This window comes from Bidens hawaiensis, unplaced genomic scaffold, assembly GCF_021521415.1.
Source record: "Bidens hawaiensis isolate Kalapana, Puna unplaced genomic scaffold, B.hawaiensis_p1.1 tig00000780_1, whole genome shotgun sequence".
Lineage (NCBI taxonomy): Eukaryota > Viridiplantae > Streptophyta > Magnoliopsida > Asterales > Asteraceae > Bidens > Bidens hawaiensis.
Window position 1 is genome coordinate 694419 of NW_027491045.1, and position 23512 is coordinate 717930.

General features: G+C 33.1%; 1 protein-coding gene and 2 pseudogenes across 1 annotated transcript; 2 read left to right on the forward strand and 1 right to left on the reverse strand.

The window, feature by feature from the left end:
* The first annotated feature begins 684 nt into the window (after positions 1-684).
* Positions 685-1633, forward strand: LOC143536379 (calmodulin-like protein 30 pseudogene; annotated as a pseudogene).
* Positions 1634-4294: 2661 nt separating this feature from the next.
* On the forward strand, positions 4295-6820 carry LOC143536389 (uncharacterized). Its single transcript, XM_077030395.1, has 6 exons — positions 4295-4425; positions 5594-5660; positions 5742-5864; positions 5945-6028; positions 6549-6635; positions 6716-6820. The coding sequence occupies exons 1-6, from the start codon at positions 4358-4360 to the stop codon at positions 6800-6802; spliced, it is 516 nt and encodes a 171-aa protein (XP_076886510.1). The 5' UTR covers positions 4295-4357; the 3' UTR covers positions 6803-6820.
* A 5439-nt stretch (positions 6821-12259) lies between these two features.
* On the reverse strand, positions 12260-13081 carry LOC143536398 (ethylene-responsive transcription factor ERF109 pseudogene; annotated as a pseudogene).
* Positions 13082-23512: the final 10431 nt, after the last annotated feature.

Sequence of the window (23512 nt, forward strand, 5' to 3'; positions counted from 1 at the left end):
CCGAGTATCCGACTTTATTCAGCACGTTTGACAAATATATCGAGCCCATATTTTATAACTGGGCCTCATAATTAGTAAAGCCCATTTTTATTAAAAGAGTTAAAAGAGACTTTGAACTTTGAAGTTAGTTCTTAAAGCCCAGTTTTTAAAATTCAAATTAAAAGTTATCAATATTAAATAATTCATGTATTCAGAAGAAATATTTTATGTATATATCAACAAATTTCGTTTATTAATAGAACTTACACACTTGAAACTCATGTCTAAATACCTTTGTAGTTAAACGTTAAAAAATTAAAAAAAAAATCAAATGAATTTGATTATTATAATGCCTTTTATATACATATAATACACGTTTTGTACATAAAAAAGTATTTTTCTCTAAAAATATGAACTACTGGTAAAAGAATTAAACGACTTAACTCTGTTGTTTTTGTTCCTGCTATTTTATGTGTGTACAACCTTACAAAATAGATAGAACAATCTTAATTGTTGTAATCAACAATTAAATATAACTGAATTTTAATCGGTTAATAAATCATATTTAATTTATGCATAATTTAAAGTTAGATCAGTACTTGTTATTTTGTGGTTCGAAATACTCTTTTATCTATATGTTTGTGTTTTTTATGGATAATGATTAATGAAAAAGGTATTCTCAAACTTGTAACATGTTTAGTTAGAGAGAATTTTATTAGGTACCAATGGACCAAAAGGAATACTTGATCTCTTAAATCACACAAAGAATAAGAATAACTTTATTATAGACCATTTGCCAAGCCACAAGTTTTGCTTTCATTCTATCTTTTAATTATCTCCCACCAAGTTGCTTCACATAGTATTCAACCTTTTAACACCCTTAGGCATCTAAACAGCAATCCTAACATTTGATATATTTGGTTATACTTTTTCATAGCTAGCCATCTAAAGCCTAAACATCGAAACAATGTCGAAAACAAGCTTTCTTGACATGCAATACAACATCTCAAACCGTAAGTACCTTCGTAAGCCATCTAGGATGTTCTCGAGTAGTGATAGGCAACCTTCTGGACTGCCTATATTCCAACCAAACGTGTCTGAGATGAGGCGTGTTTTTGACAAGTTTGATCGTGATAAAGATGGTAAGATCTCAAGGAGCGAATACAAGGCTATAATGAGAGCACTGAGACAAGGGGGGACATAAAGGGATGTACAAAAGATCTTTGAGGTTGCGGATTTGGATGGTGATGGTTTTATCGATTTCAAGGAGTTTATGGAGGTGCAAAACAAGGGTGGTGGGATAAAGGCGATTGATGTGCAAAGCGCGTTTAGGACGTTTGATCTTGATGGGGACGGGAAGATAAGTGTTGAGGAAGTTTATGAGTTGATGAAGAGGCTTGGGGAGAGATGCAGCTTGCAAGATTGTCAGAAAATGGTTAGAGGAGTTGATTCGAACAAAGATGGTGTGATCGATATGGATGAATTCATGACGATGATGACTCGAAACACGAAGATTTAAGCAAATATTGGTATAGTGGATATATTTGGCTTGTGATGTAACAGAATAGTTGTATATCTAATTGTTACTAAAATCTAAGGTTAAGGCTTAAATTTCCATGATTCCTACATATTATGGTTTTATGTCTTATGTAAAAGTATCGCCTTTGTACTTTGTATTTCAATAATAAAAGTATTGTGCTATATTTGTATGTTATTATATTTATGAATAGTTGTTCTAAGAAAAAAACGTGTCGTTTCGTACACGCAAACCGGCTCACACCAGACCGTTCCAGGCACATCACGTGAGAGGTAAATCAACCTCACTTAGCAGCAAAATGATTGGTGCTTAGGGTTATTAGATTATTGTTCTAAGTCTTACGCTCCTCTTAACCAACTGAGTTACATGGCGGAGACTATTTTTATGTATAGTTGCAGGACTAGTTATTTCATGCCTATATAAGACGCATCTTAAGTTCTTAAGATGTTCGTGTGCCTCGTTTTGTAAGTGATCTTTTTTTCTTATTTTGTTCATGGTTGTCACAAAACATGGCAAGACTAACGAAGTCTAGTAGTAGTTACTATGCTATTTTCGTCGAAGGATCACCAACGAAATGATAACTGAAGAATCATCTGCTAACTTGTACCGATGAAACTGTTGTAGATAATTAAGTTTATATTATTAAAAAACAACCAAAAAAAATATTATCACTCTTAATGTAAATACAATATACAGAGATAATACAAAAAGAGTAGTAACCAGGAAAAATCTAATTCGAATAAAAAAATATATGTTTATGCAATTATATAAAAGTTATATTGGAGGAAAATCTAGCTAAGTAATGGGGTCGTTGGATGGTGGTGGTGGCGGTCATGACTTGTTTTGACGTACCACTTCTTTAATTGTCGCTCGAAGCAGTTCTTGAATCCTGGCCCCTTACTCAGCACCCATCGCCCTACGCCTCCATATGTCTGTCCACATTGCCTGCAACTTCGCGTCATGTTTTTAATATTGTAATCTACAAATATTAACAAATGAACATTAGTTTGTTGACGCTATAATTATTAAGGTTTAGGGTCGTCCATGACTATGAGGTGTGTTATGAATGTTGTCGGTCCAAGCCCAGTTTACATCTATGAGACCACAACAGACCCAACCAAGCAGGCCCAATTCAAATGTTAGTAAAAGCCCAACAAGGAAAATTGATAGAAGCAGGTTATAAGCACGGTAGAAGAGGACGTAGGCAAGAATGAACTTGAATGTGTGAACCGTCTGATTTCCCATCTCCATTCTCTCTGTTATAAGGCATCTGTTTTCTCATCCCCTTCTTGTCGTATCCAGTTCTTAAGATTCAATGAATTATGAACCGATTACTTTATATCGTATTTGATTATTAGTTTGTATCGATTCACTTCAAGGTGTTAACTGATGCCCCAGTCTACATGCAATAAATCAAGGTTATGATATTCGTCGATTGTTACCTCAAATCAAGTTTAGATACTAACTTATTGATTGACATCTAGAGTTTTAGGTTGTCCATGAGGTGCGAATGGACTTTGGAGTAAAACGACTAAATAACCATAAACCATTGATGTCACTTATATTCTCCATGGAAAGAAGTTGGGTGCTAATCTTGAAAGGTTCAAGTAAAACGACAAAGGGTTTTTGCAAAGGGTTTTAGTGACATAAAATTATTAAACAACTTGAGTGAAGACTTGAAGTCATACAAAAAAATTGAAACTATACAATAAGAAAGTTGACTAAAACAAAGAATCTGACTAAATTACACATTGGAAGCATAAATTGTCATATTTTATCAACACACAAAATAAGACCATGTATAGTGTACTGGCTTCAACTAAACAGAAAAACATTGTCATGTCATTACCACATAGGTGAAAGAACATTGACTAACTAAACCCTCAAACATGTGTAATAGTTTATTTAAAGAATTAAATGAGAATTTAAAAAAAACAAAAACTTGCATTTGATTGAGACTAGATGGTGGAACTGAAACCATGCTCAAGAGGCCCTCACGCCTCCAATAGCATGGCACGGTGTTTCCATGGCGTCCACTAGAGGTGTGTAAAATAATCAAAATTTGAAAGAAAAAAAACTTAAATTGAACATCTGTAACCAGATTAATCGATCCGAATCTTGAATTCGGTTTTTAGATTGGTTTTCAAATTTTGAAACTTTTGAATTCAGATAACCAAATAAACCGAACTAGGCTATGTGGTTTTTTTTTAATTTTTTATAAGTTTTATGTTATTAGTTCAGTAATCCACTTCACCAAGCTTCCCTTTTAGAATCTTTAAAGTGTTGAGAAAAATCAAATGACACGTCCAAAATTCCAAATTCATCTCCACAATTCCACTTCAGGGCGCATCCACGTCCACAGCTCGATTCCGCTTTTCATCAGGTGTGTTCCTCAATAACTCAATCTCATGTAAGAATCCTTATGAGTTGTACAACACATATTCAATTTTTCAGATTGAATTCGGGTTTTTCGGTTTCTAATCGACCGATCCGAACTGAATTTGGTTCGGTTAAAGAAATTTAAATTCGGATCGGTTTGGTTCTCAGAATTAAGAAAAAAATTTCAAATATGAACAAATCGATCCAAACAACCCGAATAATCGATATCCGATCTAATGAATACCCCTAGCGCCCACTACACTCGATCGAATAGTTACCAATTATATTCACAAATCATTATTATATATTTTTGAATAATTTGTATTTTTTTATATTACCTATCTAATTTGACCCGTTTCAAAGTATACAAAACCCTAATCCCCTAAATCTTCGATTTATTTCTTATTATTATTTCTTCTACCGCAGTCAAGTTGAAGCTGTCTTCCAAATTCAATTGCAGATATGAAGATTTTTGAGCTCTCTGGAACAACACTAGCCGTTGCTCTCTTCTCAGACGTCACTAATTCCAAGTACTCTTTCTCTGCAGTCTAACATTTGTTAACCTAATTTGTAATTCTTAATATATGCTTTGTACTTGCTTTCAACATATCAATTTTTAATCTTTTCATTTCCTTAACTGCTGTATAATTATTAATTTATTTTTTCTAAATGTTGAAATTGTTAATAATTAAGTGACTTAAACAAGGCCTTGTTCATGTTTATCCGTTAAGCTTTACCGGATAACCGAACGGTTCACGAGCGGCACAAAGTTTGTTGGAGTTTATTAGTTAGAATTAGTTCATATTAGTTAGTTAGAGTCTGTTATCAATTAGTTAGGATTAGTTCATCCTTTCTTTTCGTGTCTATAAATACTAGTTTGTAATCACATTTACATCTTTTCGTGTCTATAAATACTAGTTTGTAATCACATTTACATTTAATTGAAAATCATGATTTGAATGAGAATCACTTTCGATTTCTACAAAGTTTCCTGAACCTGTTCGTGAAAGGTTCATGAACACAAACGACGAAACACAAATGAACACAAACAATGCTTTATTTTATTTGACTAACCGAGAATGGCCAGTGACTACGGTTTGGTCTGGCTACCAAGTTTGTGGTGCTGTTTATGTAACATTCATATGCACATGTTAAAGCACATAATACTCAGTTACTCTTATTTTTGCTTAAATCTATATCATAAGATTAGAAAAGTCATTAAAAACCTTGAATGAGCAAACATTAGCGAGCATAAACGGACACAGAAGAACATAGATGAACAAATTATCAGACGTTCATTTGCAGCCCTAGGAATGCATATGAAACTTGGTTAGTATTTTGTGGTTATTTGTTTCAAGCTGACTTAAATGGAACAATTATGAAACTTGGTTATTATTTAGTAATTTTTTTTTCTTATTGCTATTTTCTCCTACTTCTGTTTAAATTTGAAAAGAAATAATCATTAAACAGTAACCAAGATTAATATACATGTTCCTTTTAGCTCTCTTAAATTTAAAAAAAAAAATTGTAGCATTTGTAAAAGGATTTCACAATAATGTAACAATAATGATACTTTGAGTGGTTTTTGTACTAAAAAAAGGTTTGATTGACTTTAGTGAAACACTGTATAAACTTGTTTACTATTAGGTGAAATGTTATCATTGTCAAATGTCTAAAATACACTTTGATACTTGCAAGGGAACTTTTGGAGTTAATGCAAGCTGGAACACTAGAACCTGAAGTAGCCCTTCTCAATGCATCTTTGGTAAACATACTTTAAATACCCTTTCATACGAATTTCTCAAATATTCAATCGTTAACACGAGTTTCTTGAAATGGTTTTTAGATTCCAGATATCTTTCCTGCTTTAGCAGCTGCTCATAAAACATTTGTATCCAAATCAAGGGACTCGTTGACTACTTGCACCCTTCACTCTGAGCTTGTTTATAACTACTCGGGCTCTAAACATGTAACAACTCTAACTGTAGCATCATTACAATACATTAACTTTATATCAAGTGTTATGTTTACATATTTGGTTTTAAGCAGATTTCTGAGTCGTTAAAACGTTGTGGCATATCTGATACCACCACGTATGTTCTTGTTGCTCGGTTTGGTGCTTCTGAAGAAGAGGTGAGTTTGTATAACTATAAATACGTTATTGTTGAATAGGTGTGCAAATGAGCTGAGCCGATCACCCGAGCCAAGCCTGAACTTCACGTTTTGACTTTCAAGAGCTCGCCTCGTTTAGAGCTCTTTTTATAAAGCTCAAACTCGGCTCGTGAGTCGTTTTTTCAAGCTCGGGCTCGATTCGTTATTATTTAATTATAACACAGTTTTAGTTATCTTTATGTATCTTTTTAACTACAATTTTTATATATAATGTAGTTAATACTTTTAATTTATTTTTATCATATATAATAAATATTATTATATAATATATTTAATACATCAAATACAAAATTATATAAACAATAGGCTCGTTTAGGCTCGCAAGCTAGCTCGAACTCAATAAGTGAAGCTTGGGCCCGGGCTCGCTTATTAAACAAGCTTATTTTAGAACTCTAGCTTGGACTCGGGCTCATTTAAGCTCGGGTCGATTCAAGCTTTTAACCAGCCGATCTCCACTAAGGACGATTTGTTGTTTTTGTAGATGATTGCCATAAAGACACTTATTAAAGGCAAGGAAATTGACTTAGAAGAGTTGGAAGGAAGAGCAAACAAACCTCAAATATTAAAGGTGTGAAAGTGTGTTTTTAATTACATTAATTCAATAGTTGCATGAGATATAGTAATAATATTTTGTTTTACATTCAACAGCATTACAAAATAACAGGGGTAGAATTGGGCATATCAACTCTGGGAGATGCTATAACATGTCGGATTGCTGCACGTGATGCGCTGTGAGGGTATTTGTAGGATATTTAGAAGATGAAAACTGCGTTAGTTAAAATATTTTAATCTGTTTGTACAACTTGAATATTCAACACATGCAACAAACTTGTTCTTAATGTTATCTGTTCACAAAATGTTTGCCTATAAGAAGATTAACAGATACATGCAGTAAACTTAATTATGCGACTTAATACCCATGAAAATTGTTTTATATACCGTCAAGGCGTCAATACTATCGAAACCCCAGTGACACCAGTTATATATTTGGTGGAATATGCGCTCTGTTTTTTTATTCTTTATGAAATTGACGGTTTGGTGTTCTTGACAACCGGCACCAAACCGTTTCATCCAACCATATGAACCATAAAGGGGCATAAGCAGTCGCGTGCCACAGGCATTTTTGCCACTTTTGGGTTCGAATCTAGTGAAGCTTGACCATCAACTGGTGAATAGATGTCGTGAAGGAAACATGTTTTACACCATCACGAAATACGGCTTCATACCTCCTTAGTGAATGGTCAATTGAGAAATGTTTCACCGCTTCAGTATCCCCATGGCAGAATACACAAGTTTTGGACTCTATCCAATATTTCTAAAGCGACACTCGGGTTTGTATGTAGACCGTACAAACTCAGAATCTAGTTTGCCCTGTCAACTGGAATAAAAACACACACTAGTTTAAATCTTTAGTTGATAAGAACTAAGCACTCGTATTCAAGAAAAATAGTCATGGATCTTAAGAATTGCAAAAACCATATCAGTAATAACGAAAATGCAAATACATCAAAGTTTTCATCTTCACCAAAGTGATACAACACGCTAGCTTAGCCTCTAAGGGTAATAACGATGACATTAACACTTGGTTCAATCATCTTAATAAAAACTAAAACTAATTAGAAAGTTGATAAAATACTTCTGAGGCTCGGTGAAGGATGAAAACTCTCTAGAACAGTTGATATCGACTTACAACAAGTCAACGAGTGGACGCTTATAATTGGAAATTGTCCCCTTTATTTATATGCAAAAAATTGGCGAGCACTGTACGATTTGTCAGCTCTTGTTAGTCTTGGGTCTAGCACGGGCGTGCTCTTTCGTAAGCATGATCGTGGGTCAATGAAATTTTGTCGGCCCACTGTGTCGATTAGATAGCATGGTCGTGACATTCGTGAATGGTGTCAGCCAACCGTGCAGTTAGGCAGCACAACTATGACATAGATAAATCGTGTCGGCCTAATTGTGCTTTTTGTCAACACGGGCTTGCTTTCTATGGTACACGATTGTGCCATATGGATTGATCCGTATTTAATGATGGCATAGCTCGTGCTTTAGGTCTTGATTGGGGTGTCTCAGGAGTGGTGTGGTCATGTCTCAGGAGTGGTGTGGTCATGCCTTTGGGCTTGCATGGCTATGTCCGGTCATACTTAATGGATTTCTTTGTTTTCCGTCTACTTTTTTACTTCTTTTTCACCAATGGCATAATTCATAAATTAAAAAAAACATATTTAGAGTATAATAATGTGAAAATGCTATGAAAATGGTGTAATAAGAGGCATGAGTGTCAAACAACATGCTAATATATCTATGAGAACTTAATCTAAGCCATTTATATAGATTAATGAATATGTGTTATGATGTCCAAGGTTGTACAAACTCACAAACAATTTGTAACATAACTTTATATAAAGTATCATGTAACTTGGTGTGATCATGTGTTTGTCGTAAATTCATCAGTAGTAATTACTAGCTGCCACTAGGTTGATTGCGTATTCAAGTTGAATGTTGTGAATCACTAGCGGATAAATGATTGAATTAATCATCCACAAGTTGTTTAAAATATCTATTAGGTTGTAAGTTGGTCAAAGATATTTATGTGACTCTAAAGTCGTAACAGAAGTATATGTTGTCAAAAGATTCATAAACTTTATACGACTCCTGGACTCCTGAAGTTATTAATATGGTTATAAGTCATTATATAGCTCATACATTACGTATATAATTATACTAGTTTTTATTTCCCGTATTACGGAGGTTGTTTTATATTATTTGTTTCTAATATTTACTTTTTTTTGAATTTTTATTTTTTTATTATATGAAAGTTAATAGTATACTTATGGTTTGATGATAAACTTTTTCACAAATAAATGAGATGTTATAACACGATTTAAAAGTCATATGGGTTTGATGAGACTCAATACCCGTATATTTTTTTTACTATAAAATTGGTTTTTTAATTATAAATAATACATATCTTTTTTTAAAAATAAATCATATATTAATTTTTAGTATATCCTTATTTTATAATATTTTTATATCAAATATTTGGTGAAATTAGTTTTTAACTTATTGGGATGTTATAACCCGTTTAAAAATATTTGGGTTTGATAAGACACATACCCATGAATTCGGGTCAAATGCATAAGAAGTCTTCATTTAAAAATCAAGCAAATCTGGTGACTTAAAAAAAAGGGGAATCGACTATATCGCGACACATAGAATTTTTATGTTTTCGTTTATATATATTATAGATATCATGTGCGGATAAATTATATTAAAAATGTGACTCTAAAGTCGTAATAGAAGAGCGTCTTGTCAAAGTATTCATAAACTTTATACGACTATTAAAGTTATCAATACGGAAAGTCATAATATAGCTCATAAAATACGTATGTAGCATATATCATGTGCAGATATATAAATTTGAAATTTGATGCATGATTATTAAAGGTTTGTTGACATGCTTGAAGATTCATGAACATGACAGCGAAATGATTGATATGTCATATGTTGATGGACCATGGTCTACAAAAGGTTGAAAGATAAAGTCCATCAATTAGATTGTGAAAGTTTCAAGTTTCTAGAATAAAAACAAGTTGCTTAATATTTGCCAATTTTGGTAAAAAGCATGGCTTGAACAATTGACTAGGTTATTAACTTGTTTTTCTTTTGGACACTTCTATTATTTGCATCAACATTTGACATATATATCATAATTTGAAAATTATTTGATTTAATTATCTTTTTAGGTTTCGGACGTAACCTATACCAATTTATTAGCTAACTTTGGTCGGTTCTTTGTACATACCAATACGTTTCAAAGGAAAAAGTTTTTTTTTTCTTTTTTTTTTTTCGTAACGCTACCCATGAGTTATGCAACAAATCAACAGAGTTACCGAGATTTGATTCACGCTAACAGGATTTGGAATCGCAAACTCTTAACACGGAGTTACCGAGAATTTATAAACATCGAAAATTATTTGCCCTCAATGGTTTCACTGTCACTGATCGTGAATTTTGATCTTTCTAAAAATAAAAAAATGTTTCAAACCAAGTTAGGTGCTTCACTTGGTGTTGATTAATTAAATTCTATGGCAAGATCACAACGTCCATTAACAACAAAAATGATAAATCGATCAAAAGTGGTTAAAACAATACTCAAAAGCATGTTGCAAAAGTCACTAGGTGGACGCTAGGGGGCCGACTGGGGAGTGGGGTGTACTTAAAATACTCGGACATGATAAATATAAAGAAAATTAATTTTTGGATATTATATGTATGTCAAATATCATAAGTTTATAATATTTATACAAAATAGGTGAATATCAATATAAATAAGAGAAATACATTTTTAAATAATCATATAAACTAAAAATTGCTAATCAATAATTAAAAAAATGATATTAGTTTTTTAAAATTATAGAAATACAAATTATGATGTATTTTTTAGAGTCAAAATCGGCCCAAGTTCATCGATAATATGTGATTCTAGCTAACGTTGACCACCTTTGGTCGATTATTAGTAAATATGAGAGTTAAATAAACTTACCTCAACGACATACCTTGTAACAAATACTTGAGAGTTATTAGACGTGTAAACTTACTTTTACAACCTCGCTCAAAACACATGACACTGAAGAGGTAGGTTCCCGCAAAGCCCAGTTGGACCCACAAGACTCACCTTGAAGAGGTACGTCTACGCAAAGACCAACTGGATCCGCAGGACCCACCATGCTCAGAGAGATGAAGACCTTACACGCAGTAAGCCAGCTGTCCCCGCAGAAAAGCCTCCCTTGGTACAGTACCCTGCCTGTCCCCGCAGCTGTGGGTACAAGCCAGGAAGGAAGGCTACCCGCACTAACGGTAAGACTACACGTATAAGGCACTAACTCTTAATACTTCAGTAATGTCACCTGAAGAAGGAATGAGCAGGGCGGGAATATTCCCGCCCAAAAGAGCCAGTCTGTACGCTTCTAGAAGATCTTTTGTACTATACCTACCAAGGTATGGACAAATAGACAAGATATGACAAAAGCAACCCATGAACCAATCACAGGGTGACAGCTCACTGACAATAGTACGAGGAGGAGCACGCACCAGTACAAAATGTCACTATCAGCCGCTGCCTACCCACCAACTCCCATCATGGCACGAACGTAGCCCATAGTTAGTGGAAAAGGAATATTATATACAGCTGGCCGTACCTGCTTGGAAACCTACATTCGGCTATAAATACTCCAACACCCTGGAACGGTATCATCATCTTCTCTCTAGCTATTTCTCTCTATATACACTTATATTCAGAGCAACCTAGTCTGATTCTCATGCCGGATGGTGGTCACAAGGAGGAACCCCCCCTTCTCAGTGACGAGCTTACGGTGTCTGTTTTGCAGGTTGCGAAGAATAGCCATCTTTGCCGGACCTAACCCTCGTGGGAAACATCTACTTAACCATAAGATTATCCTTAATCTGTCAGGGTCTTCTAGTGTTTCTTCAGACACATACATCACATGTATTTGCATACAATTCAAAATTTACAACTAAAAAGACATTATGCCGTCCATAAAGTGATCAATATTTGTAGCACTAATCAATTATTTAAAAAGAAAAAAAAGGTAAAAGCCTTAAAATCAATTATAAGTTGATGAAATTATATTCTCTTACAAACTCAACTTTCCCATCCTAATTTTTACCCAATTAATAAATTGATGAAATTATATTCTTTTACAAAGTTCATATTCATGTATAGCACCTCCATTGAACAATATGATTTTTCACAAATCAAACCGAGCCTATTATGGGTTGAGATTTCAGAACCAAGTCAAGCTTGTCCAGCAACTAAAACTCGTATTCTATACAAACCAAGCTAAGTCAAGCTAACTCGTTTACAACTCACACAAATAATGGCAGAGTTGTCGAACACTAGAAGATGTTCTAGCTTATTTTACAAAATCTGTATATTAATATAACGACGAGCTTTCTATAAGCTAAAACACGTTCCAGATGCAATTGATCTTCTGGTGATATCGGGTGACGGTCAAGGCTTAGCATCTTTAACGGCTAGTGTTCGAAACCTGTCTCAAACGGGTTTTACCATAGCCGTGTGTTATATAGTAATACTAACGTCAAAATCAATATAAACAGCTAACATCTCATCTAAAGAAGGCTCTGGGTTTTCCAAACGGTCTTATTAAGAAAAACATGTTCTAGATAGTTTACAAAATGCTATATTTGGATTACCACTTTGCTCCACGTGGCATTCCTTTAATCACACAGTAGCCAGATAGTCAATAATCATTCAAACACTCCAGGCAAACCACTTTGAGTTGAATCAACAATCATCATCCAATCTTCATCCTCTTTTTCCACCAATACCGTCTCCTGTTTTTTCATCGATACCTGCGCTCGTTACTGGTTTTCTGACAACGAGCGCTGTGCATTTTCCGTGTAATCAGTACACGGAAAATTAAGCTTCGCCCTAGCTCCCCTAAACTCAATAGCTGCTCGGTCATAAGCCCGAGCAGCTGCCTCTGCCGTCGCAAACGTACCTAACCAAACCCGAGCCGCTTTTCGTGGGTCTCTAATCTCGGCTGCCCATTTCCCCCACGGACGTTGCCTTACTCCTCTATAATTCTTTTTCTTCCTAACCGGACCAACTCCGCTACCATTGTTCGGTTTCATATCCTCAGTAAAAAAGTTACACCCTAGACAACCATTAATCCCGCAAACCGGGCATGGTTGAGGAACAGGAACCGCCATTTTTTCGGCTTCGGTGGTGGTATTGGTGACGACAGTATTACTTGTTTTGTAAATATGTTGAAAAGGCGAAACGAATCGAGTTTGTCGACCGATGATGACGTTTTTTAGCGCGGCTACCATGGCCGAAGTCTCTTCGTCGTTGGTTAGCCGCCTCCACGGCTCAAACGGTTTAGCCGGTGGCTCGTGGTGGAAATTGGTAGTCTCTTGGTTATTAATATTAAGTTTGTTGCTTGATCTCTCCATGGTGATATTATTTTGTGATGGTCAGATAGAAATGAAGGTGGTCAAACTATTTATACGAAATGGTGTGATGATATGTCTGTCAGCTAGGACACACTTCACACACGGGTTTGAGTTTTCTTGTGTTGGTTTGTGTGCACGTGGATAAGGTTGTTTGGTGTTTTGTGGTTTTGTGTTGAAAAGTCAGGGTATACATAATGATTATGTGGCAAATTGGGGTCATAGGTTTAAGCCACGGTGGCAAGTTTCTAGAATTTAGGTAACCACCTGAACGACCGCGTTGACCTTTTTTAAAAAAGAAAATAATGATAAAAATTAAAAATATCTACTTTTCTTAACCATAAAGATTTAATTCCAGATAAAGACAAGCATGCTTATACGAAAATAGCAAATCAATGAATTAAGTCAATAATCAGGGTTTATACTATTATTTTACCATTTTAGAATATTTTTAGAACTTTTATATATTAAATATTTTTTTTGACTGAATTACTGAGATTATCTTTTATTTTAATACCAAATTTCAATTCTTTATATCTTCAAAATTGATAGGTTTATTTTTTATGTTTTCAAATATATATGATCGTAAACTACAAGGTTATGAGTGTTAATCTTATTTAAGATATGAAAAAAACACTAGTTATTAGAAAAAAAAATTAATTAAAAACCGACTATTTTCTATTGGTTGAACCAAACTAAAATCCATATTAGGCTATCAGGTGTGGACACAATTTTACTTCTCACTTTACAATGTCATATCAGCTCCACATCATATCATACTTCACCCCACTCTCTTTCACAATATCAATATCAAGGAAATTGACCCCAATTTACCAATTCATCACTTTCCTTTATTTTCAAATAAAATAATTTTATTTTATTAAAGTTATTAATATAATTAAACTTAAAAAAAACATAATATTTAACAAATTTAAAAACATTCGATTACATTTAAAATATTAAATAAAAACATAATGAATTCGTTATTTAATTTTTTTTTAATTATTTTAATCATATGTATTACTTTTAATAAATAATTTATGTATATATAGAATATATTAATATATATGATACTAGTTTTAGAGCCCATATAACATCCAAATTATAAAATTACAGGTAAAGAAAATAATTACATAACTTATACGAAAAAATGTATTACATATATGATTGTGTCTATTTGTATATAAACTGATTTTATTTATATAACAAAATGATTATTTAAATAAACTTAATAAAAAATGCACGTTCAAAAACGTACCCGAGAACGCTCCTTTTATTGAAACTTTCATTGTCAATATCATATATGTATAATTGATAGAATGCAGGAAGAAGACTTCTCATACAATAATCATGCAATACTAGTTCTGACCATTCAACCTAAATACGGAAGGGGCGTTACCTTATTGATATATTTATGAATTTGCAACCCATATAAAGAAATGAGAACATTAGATTGACGGGTGTTCTTCAAAAACTATGTTTTTCATAAACAAACCATGTAAAAGATTTTGTTAGTTTGACAACACAAAAATAACATGTTAACCCATTTAATTTTGTGAATATTTTGCTTCATTTGAGCATGGTGTTGCCTAACATACTTCTAATACAACGTTCTGATCTCCATAGAAGAAAAAATTAATGCTTACACAAATGCTTCAAATTTGATACAAGTTAGAAGTATTGATATGTCCGGGTGTGGCATGTCATAAGTGTTCACAATATATTCTAAAATTTTAATTGTCGAGGGAAAATTAGTCAATTTACCAAATCTCGAACCTTTTGATTTCTTGAAAATAAATTTGAAACCCAAGTCATGTTTATAATTCTAACTTTCATCTGTTTGACATTTTAAGTCAACACTTTGAATCCGTAACAAATTTGATGATAATTCTATTTACATTCTCAAACTTTAAAAATACTTAGATTTCTCATTTTTGACCCATAACAAATTTTAAACCAAATGTTGTTAACATGTAACAAACGATCTATTTACCAATTTTTTACTTTAAAACCAAATTTAGGTTCCACAAAACCCGAAGCAATCATTGTAAAAAAAACCAAAAAGTTAAATATGATAAACTTTGTTATATATGAAAATGATTGGTATATATTTACTAAATTAACCAAAAAATACATAGTTTACTAAATTAAACAAAAAATTATAATTGATAGATTTAAAGCATTTATTTAATATTTATAAATTTATATGACAATTTATAATAATAATAATAGATAAATGAAGTGATTTAAAAAAATGGATCAACTTCTAAGCATAGATTTATGATTTAATAATATAAAAAATTACTTTGTAAAATGAAAGTATGTTTGAGTTTTGTTTTTCTTTATAATCTTCAACAATATACATAGTAAAATATTTAATATAACATTTGAAATTATATATTTTTTTCAATATTTAACAAACATTGTTTGTTGTTAATTTTTGGATTTCACCAAGTATTTTGGAATATATAGTAAAATAATATATTAATATCTATTTTTATTAAAATGTATATATATAATATAAATAAAATATAAAAGGAAAGTGAATATGAATAGGCATTAGGGTCAATTAAGATCTTTGTTTTTTAAGAGAGAAAATTTGTAAGACTTAACCATAAACTGACACGGGTCATATTTATCGTACTTTATTAGAATAAGTAGATTATCCTCTATCTATCCACCCACAGTTTTCACACAAAACATCTTCATCATCAGTTTTTTTTCGTCATCTTCACCATCGGTTTAAATTTGGAAGTCTCATATAGCTATGATACGAATAAACAAATATTATTTCTTTTGAAGGTCTCATATTTGGTTGGCAATATCAGCGGCATTTTAACATTCAAAACTCCACCGCCAAAGGTGCCGATTTCAGCAGGGTGTGTTCACCGCCGGTACCACCTACCATGTCAACATTTTCATTGGTATAATGGCATCCATACCTCACAGCCTTACAACGTAATTATAATACATATTTAAAGGATGCGTTGAATACAGCACCAAACAATTTACATATTGTACTCCTAAAGTTTTGCTTATTTACACAATTAACCCCACAACTTTTAATACGGTAACCAGCAAATTTCATTAATCACACAATAACCCAACATACCCTTACACATCTTACAATACTAATAAACAAAAATAATGATGCTTATGTGTCCTAACCACATTCATTCCTAGATTAAAATTCTATACTAATATTTTAATCTCTCTTCTCCTTAATCCATGCTATCCATAGGTCATTAGTGAAAATGGTTTGACCCATGAGTTACATCTCAAGATATAATGCATACATTAATGACTATTTACAATAATATACAACCTAAAATATAATTTTGCTCAATGTATACATTACTTTTTATTAAAAATGTCAACACATGTTTTAACAATAAGGACTCGTGAATTCAGTTTGTATTATGCGAGACTTCTCTCTTCATATATATAAATTTTTAATTATTCTATTTAATTTAAATTTCCAATTAATGTGATTATTAATTTTGTATCTTTAACTTAATATTCTAAACGTAGTCATATTAAAAAAATTAAAGCATTGAAACAATGTTCAGTTATACATAAAGAAATTTGGAGTCCTGTAATTGTAATTTGGATTTTTTCTAAAAAGTTATAAAACCGAATTCTTTGTTTTTTGAAACTGTAAAATTTTGTTTTTTTATTTCATAAACATTTACTACATAATCAATTTCAACAAAACAAATCTTGTGTTACTCTACTAATAAAAAAAAAGTGTTGATGCTTAGGTGTCAATCCTACATTCACTCATAGCCTAATTTTTCATCATAATTCCTAATATCTCATCTCATTTATCCCAATTATCCATAGTCAAAACCATTTTATCAATTGAGTTATAGCATAGTTAGATGGATTTTATTAACTATTTAAAGGTGTATAAAAGTCACGTTTATAATTACCATTCAAGAAGAATTGATGCTAAACATAATCAATTATTTGGTTGGTTGTGGTTTTTCAACATCGCATAAAGTATATATTTAGGTGTGCATATATGTAATCTGATGACATTATACTCAAGATTACTGTCTATATGCATATTAATCATCATCTTTTAAACATTGTTACACAAAAAATTACATTAAGTTCATATTATCCATCATGTGTAGTACACGTAGTGAAACATGAAGAAGATATATTTTATAAGTTATGAAACGTGAAAATTTTATAATTCAAAAATTCGTTTACTTTGTCTAATACATTAATTTACATGGTAAATGAGACCTTAAAGTGATGATTACAAATTGGAAAATACTTCTTTGTATACAAAATTTGTATCATGTGTTGCGTTTAATATGAAGACACCTTTTGGACATGCAATCCTATTACCAAATTGTGTTTGTCGCATTTCAGACTGCAATTGTTTCACATGTTTCGTTCTGATTTGACATGAGTCAATCGTCGAATACGTGGGTCATTTTAAAAAATGGTGACTTTGGTTCATTTTAAAACAACTTCAATAAAAACTAATATAGCCTCAAAGGCTTGTGTAAGAAATTGCATTTAAAGCAACTTGGTTTATCATCATCAATGAATCTTTTAGATTTATTATATGGTACGCTAAGCTACACGTGATTTCAATCATGAGAAGTATATTAAGAATCACAATTAAAATATCATACCTGATTTATTTAATTTATTTTTACCTTTCATTTCATTTTTTTTAAATAACAAAACTTATTTATTTTTGTCATTTGACATATCCTGTGTAATACACGGGTTCAAAAGCTAGTATGGTATGTAACAACTTTTATATGGTTACACAATTAACTCCACAACTTTTTTATATGTAACCCTTAGGTTCTATTAATTAGACAATCTACCTCACAAAAGTTTAATAAGTTCAATTAAGTTACACAAACAACCACATATAATTTAATGCGGTCACCTAAATTTGTAATATGATACTCAAGCCATAACGACTGAGGTTCCGTCGCATAGTTGCTGCATAGTCTTTGAATCTACGTATACATGTCCCATTGTCCTCTACTACAACACGTGGGAGCAAGAAACTAGTAGTTTTTTAAAAAGATTTGTTATGCTAAAATTAAATTAGATACATTATACTGATTATACTCAAAAGGATAAAAGAAATATATATTTTCTTAATAAGAAAAAAAACCAACATTATGCATGGTGACTTTTGAAAGATGCGCACTGACATGGTTGTAAAAATCCCAATGAGACATTAATTAATTCCCGATTAATTGCTAGTCAGTACTTCCATCGACTAATAGCCGATTAATCACTATTTGGTTATCGGTCAAAATTTAAAATTTATTATATAAACTATGTTGTGTGTGTGTATGTATTTGAAAAATTACGTATAAATTCCAAATCAATAAATCCCGATTAGTCGCTAGTCCATATCTCATCACTCGACCCAGTGATTTCTACAACACTAGGCACTAACGATGTGCTCCCCAGTTCATTAACAGAATGAAAGGAAATGATTTCATTCCTTTCCTTTCTATCTCACCTCTTTTTTTTCCTTTCCTTTCTTTTCTTTTCTTTTTATTAATGAAACTAGGAAACACAATTTCTATTATTTCCTTTTCTTTCCTTAAAAGGAAAAAAAACTTAAGAACACAACCTTTTTCATGTTTTCTTCATTTTCCTTTCCTTTCCTTTTCTTTCTTTCTTTTAATGGCGTAAATGACAACAAAGGCACCGCAACCCAATAGGCGCTAGGAGGCGTGTGTTTAATTTTTTAATACTTAACAGTATATAGTTCAATCATATAGACTTACCTCAATCTATCATCACATTCTACATTTTATTTATCACATCACATGTCCATGATGTCAAATCTGAAACTATTCACTAATACGTGAGTTCACAAAATATTTTTTCTCTCACGTTTCACAATTCTACAAAGTATATTGTCTAATAAAGGCTAATTAGCTAGTGGTGAAGCGGTAAGAGAGAAACTTGGTGTTTCATACGTCCCATGTTTGATTCATGCCCCTAGGGTGAGTAGGTAGATTTCACTAGTTGAATATTTGAACTGAACGAGGTTTATCTCATAACACTGTCGTGCTTTCGGGTAGGTGCTCAGGGGCATTGACCTTAAGTGAGGGGTTATTCCAGATCAAAACAGTGTATCCCGACGTGATTAGTTTAGCCGGTACTTTATTTAGAGGATTTGTTTTTCGTTGAAAATAAATATAATAAAGAGACAGCGACCAGACGGCATTTAATTTAGATGTACACGAATGTAAGAATTAGTTGAATGCTTAATTTCAATGTCTATGGGATAACATGAAAAGTTATCTTATTTAATGAGAGGTCCCACTTGCAAAAAGTTGATACATAAACTATGCGTAAGGCTATGTGTGGTGGTCCTGGTGGAGCAGCTATAAAATGAGACGATTTGTGATATGTGGCGTCCAATTAGTAAAATTGTGGGTTTTTGTTTTATGGGTGTAATGGTGTTATAACCTCATATACATATATATATATATATATATATATATATATATATATATATATATATATATATCACACACACACAACAATAAAATCATAATACTTTATCAAACCTCGCAGGCGACAAATAACACTCTCCCCCTCTCCCCCTGGGTTGTTTCTGAATTTTGTAGCTCCCATCGCCGATATTAGTCGCCCCATTACGCATGGCCTAATAGATAAAGTCCTAATAGATTGTTTTGCGTCATGTGGTTTCACGATATTATAGGGATTTTTGGTCATTGTAGATGCAACTAATTCAAATCACTAACTCATTATTATATTTATAAAAAAAACATATAAACAAGCCTACCGATTCACCTTCGATCCCTTCCCCCTTTTCGGCGGTTTGTGGGAAGCGCTCCTTCCATTCAAAGCGTCGGGGGAGGGGGTATTTCCGGCGCTTTGGAGGGTGAAGCGCCCGACTACGCACGGTCTAAGGATGAACTGTGTGGTTTGGTACACTATCTGGATGTTACTAGTACGGTTGAAAATACCGCTTCGGATATCTTGGCACCGAGTAAAAAATAACCTGATCGGATGGATGATGTCGCTTCTCCTAGTCTTAGCAGCCACTAGAGATAACAATGAAACCTGAGCCCGATAAAGATACCTGAAACATCTGTGATGGATACTGGGTCGGGTAAGTATAAGACTAGTTTTTAAATTTTCACAAGTATTGGATGGGTATGGAAATTATATGTCAAGATTATTTAATAACATAAACTCGTTTTTCCAATTATATACTCAACATAATATTCTTTCTGCAAATGGGTTGGGTTGGGTTGGGTTGGGTTGGGTTGGGTCGAAACGGGTCATGGGTCGGAACGGGTTAGGGTTGAAACGGGTTAGGGTCGAAACGGGTCACTTAAAAAAGGGTTGTTTTGGTTCGGGTTGGAACGGGTTAGGGTCAACAAGTTCGGGTTAGAACGGGTCAAGGTTGGAACGGGTCAAAACGGGTTTGGGTCAAAACTCGTTTAAGCGATTTTTCAATTCGTTTCAGCACGTAACAGCTCGTTTAAGCGATTTTTCAGTTCGTTTCAGCGCGTAACAACTTGTTTAAGCGATTTTTCAGTTCGTTTCAGCGCGTAACAGCTCGTTTAAGCGATTTTTCAGTTCGTTTCAGCGCGTAACAGCTCGTTTAAGCGATTTTTCAGTTCGTTTCAGCGCGTAACAGCTCGTTTAAGCGATTTTTCAGTTCGTTTCAGCGCGTAACAGCTCGTTTAAGCGATTTTTCAGTTCGTTTCAGCGCGTAACAGCTCGTTTAAGCGATTTTTCAGTTCGTTTCAGCGCGTAACAGCTCGTTTAAGCGATTTTTCAGTTCGTTTCAGCGCGTAACAGCTCGTTTAAGCGATTTTTCAGTTCGTTTCAGCGCGTAACAGCTCGTTTAAGCGATTTTTCAGTTCGTTTCAGCACGTAACAGCTCGTTTAAGCGATTTTTCAGTTCGTTTCAGCACATAACAGCTCGTTTAAGCGATTTTTCAGTTCGTTTCATCGCGTAACAGCTCGTTTAAGCGATTTTTCAGTTCGTTTCAGCACGTAACAGCTCGTTTAAGCGATTTTTCAGTTCGTTTCAGCACGTAACAGCTCGTTTAAGCGATTTTTCAGTTCGTTTCAGCGCGTAACAGCTCGTTTAAGCGATTTTCAGTTCGTTTCAGCGCGTAACAGCTCGTTTAAGCGATTTTCAGTTCGTTTCAGCGCGTAACAGCTCGTTTAAGCGATTTTTTAGTTCGTTTCAGGGCGTAACAGCTCGTTTAAGCGATTTTTCAGTTCGTTTCAGCGTGTAACAGCTCGTTTAAGCGATTTTTCAGTTCGTTTCTGCACGTAACAGCTCGTTTAAGCGATTTTTCAGTTTGTTTCTGCATGTAACAACTCGTTTAAGCGATTTTTCAGTTCGTTTTAGCATCTAATATCTCGTTTAAGAGATTTTTCAGTTCGTTCGAGCACTTAACAAGTTGCTTTAGCGATTTTACAGTTCCTTTCATCACTTAACAGCTTGTTTCAGCATGTTTTTGTTTCGTTGTTTTCGACTTTTCAGTTTCGGTTAATTTGTCGATTTTTTTTGAACCAGGACAACGGACGAAACGTTTTAGTTTTTTTACATTATTTGTTTTTGTTTTATTTTTTAAGTTATGATTTTTTTATTAATTTTTTTGAATATTTTTTGATGGTTTCTATTTAAATCAAAATCCCTCAAAAAAAATTCAAAAAAAAAACAAATAAAAAACCATAACTCAAAATATAAATGAATAACGAAAAAAGTAAAAAAACTAAAATATTTTCGCCGTTATCATCGTTCATTAAAAAAAAAACCCGACAAATTAACCGAAACCGAAATGTCGACGAAAACGAATCAAAAACCTTAATCGACCCGTCTAGTGCGAAAACTTGAAAGAAACCGAAACCCAACCCGTCCAGTGCTAAAACTCGTGTCGGCACGAAAGCTGATCCGAGCCGAAACCTAAACCGATATCGTTCCAATCTAAAACCCGTTTCAGCCCAAACATGTCACTTTTCCTTATGATACTAACCCACATCGACCCATGTAGTTAAATTTGTCAACCCATTTTGACCCAAAAATAAGAATGTGGAATTTCAAGTGACCAATTTTGACTCATTTAATTAAAACCTATGACCCAAATCAACCCATTTGAATTTTAAAACAACCCAAATTGACCCATTTGAAATGATTTGGGTCAAGGTTGCCACCCCTAATATTCGGTATATAATATACTTAATTAATACCAATCTTATTTAGTTTAGATATATACAAAATATATAATATGCCCGATTCATTTTAAATATATACGGTATATACTGAAAAACCCGTGTATACGCCCAATTTTCGACGAGTTTTGGGCCAGGAATGAGAAAAACATTTTTAGTCGGGTATGTGTTGAGATTACCTAAACCCATTCTAAACTCCGTCATTGTCATCACTGCCATCCACCTCTAATTGTGACTGTTTTTAAAAGGCTAATTTAAAAAATAAATAAATAATAACCCTACATGTATTCACAACACATTTTTTTTTCAGACCAATTTTAATCATTTACTAATATCTACATATTTCTCATCACCAAAATATTCGATTAGTCTTCTTTAAATTTTATTCTTTAATCAGGCGTTGTTATCAAGTTCCAACAACTCACCATCAAATGTTACACGTCTTAATATTCTACACTTTCTTTCTGCAATTGCACAAGCAGCATTAAATCGATAAGTTCAAGATCCCACAAGGTTAAAAGTACTTGCATGTAGAGATCATAACGCGTCACATGAACATCTCTTACACTATTGCTGAAGTCCCAATTTTGAGTCCAAAACAAGGTTTCTAATGTAAAGAGAATTTTTCTTAAGAATTGTTGGTGATATTAAGACAAACTTATTTTTATTATTTTTTTCTATAAAAAATGTTTAAAACATAATTTTTTTAAAAAAATAGTGTTTACATCAAGACAAAAGACAAATGGATAACAATCTTTACCACTAGCCCTTTCGGACAAACTTTGAATATTTTCAATCTGCATATGATGCTAGATGGAAGACGAGTTTTTTCCGTCATCACATGTGTGCACATCCACATTACGCCATCTAGTTAGGATTTACGATGAGGTCTTGTGTATGTCCGACAGAACATCAGTAAACATCTACAAAACTGTTGCAATGATGTTTTGGTTTATTAAAAATAGATAGTTTTGTTCAATGGTTATGATGGCCTAGTACCCTCTCATAGATAATTAAAAAGAAATTCTCCATGACAACTATATCCGGCATTAAACTCAAACCAATACACCTAAATACCGGATACAAGAGAAAGGAACGTCATTTTACAAGCCTTGATGCCTTGATGCCACTAAACCAACTGACCAACTCAACCAACTATTTGTTACTTATTAAGTGAAAATTAGAAGGGAATAGACATCAGCTTCTCGGATTGAACCGCCAATT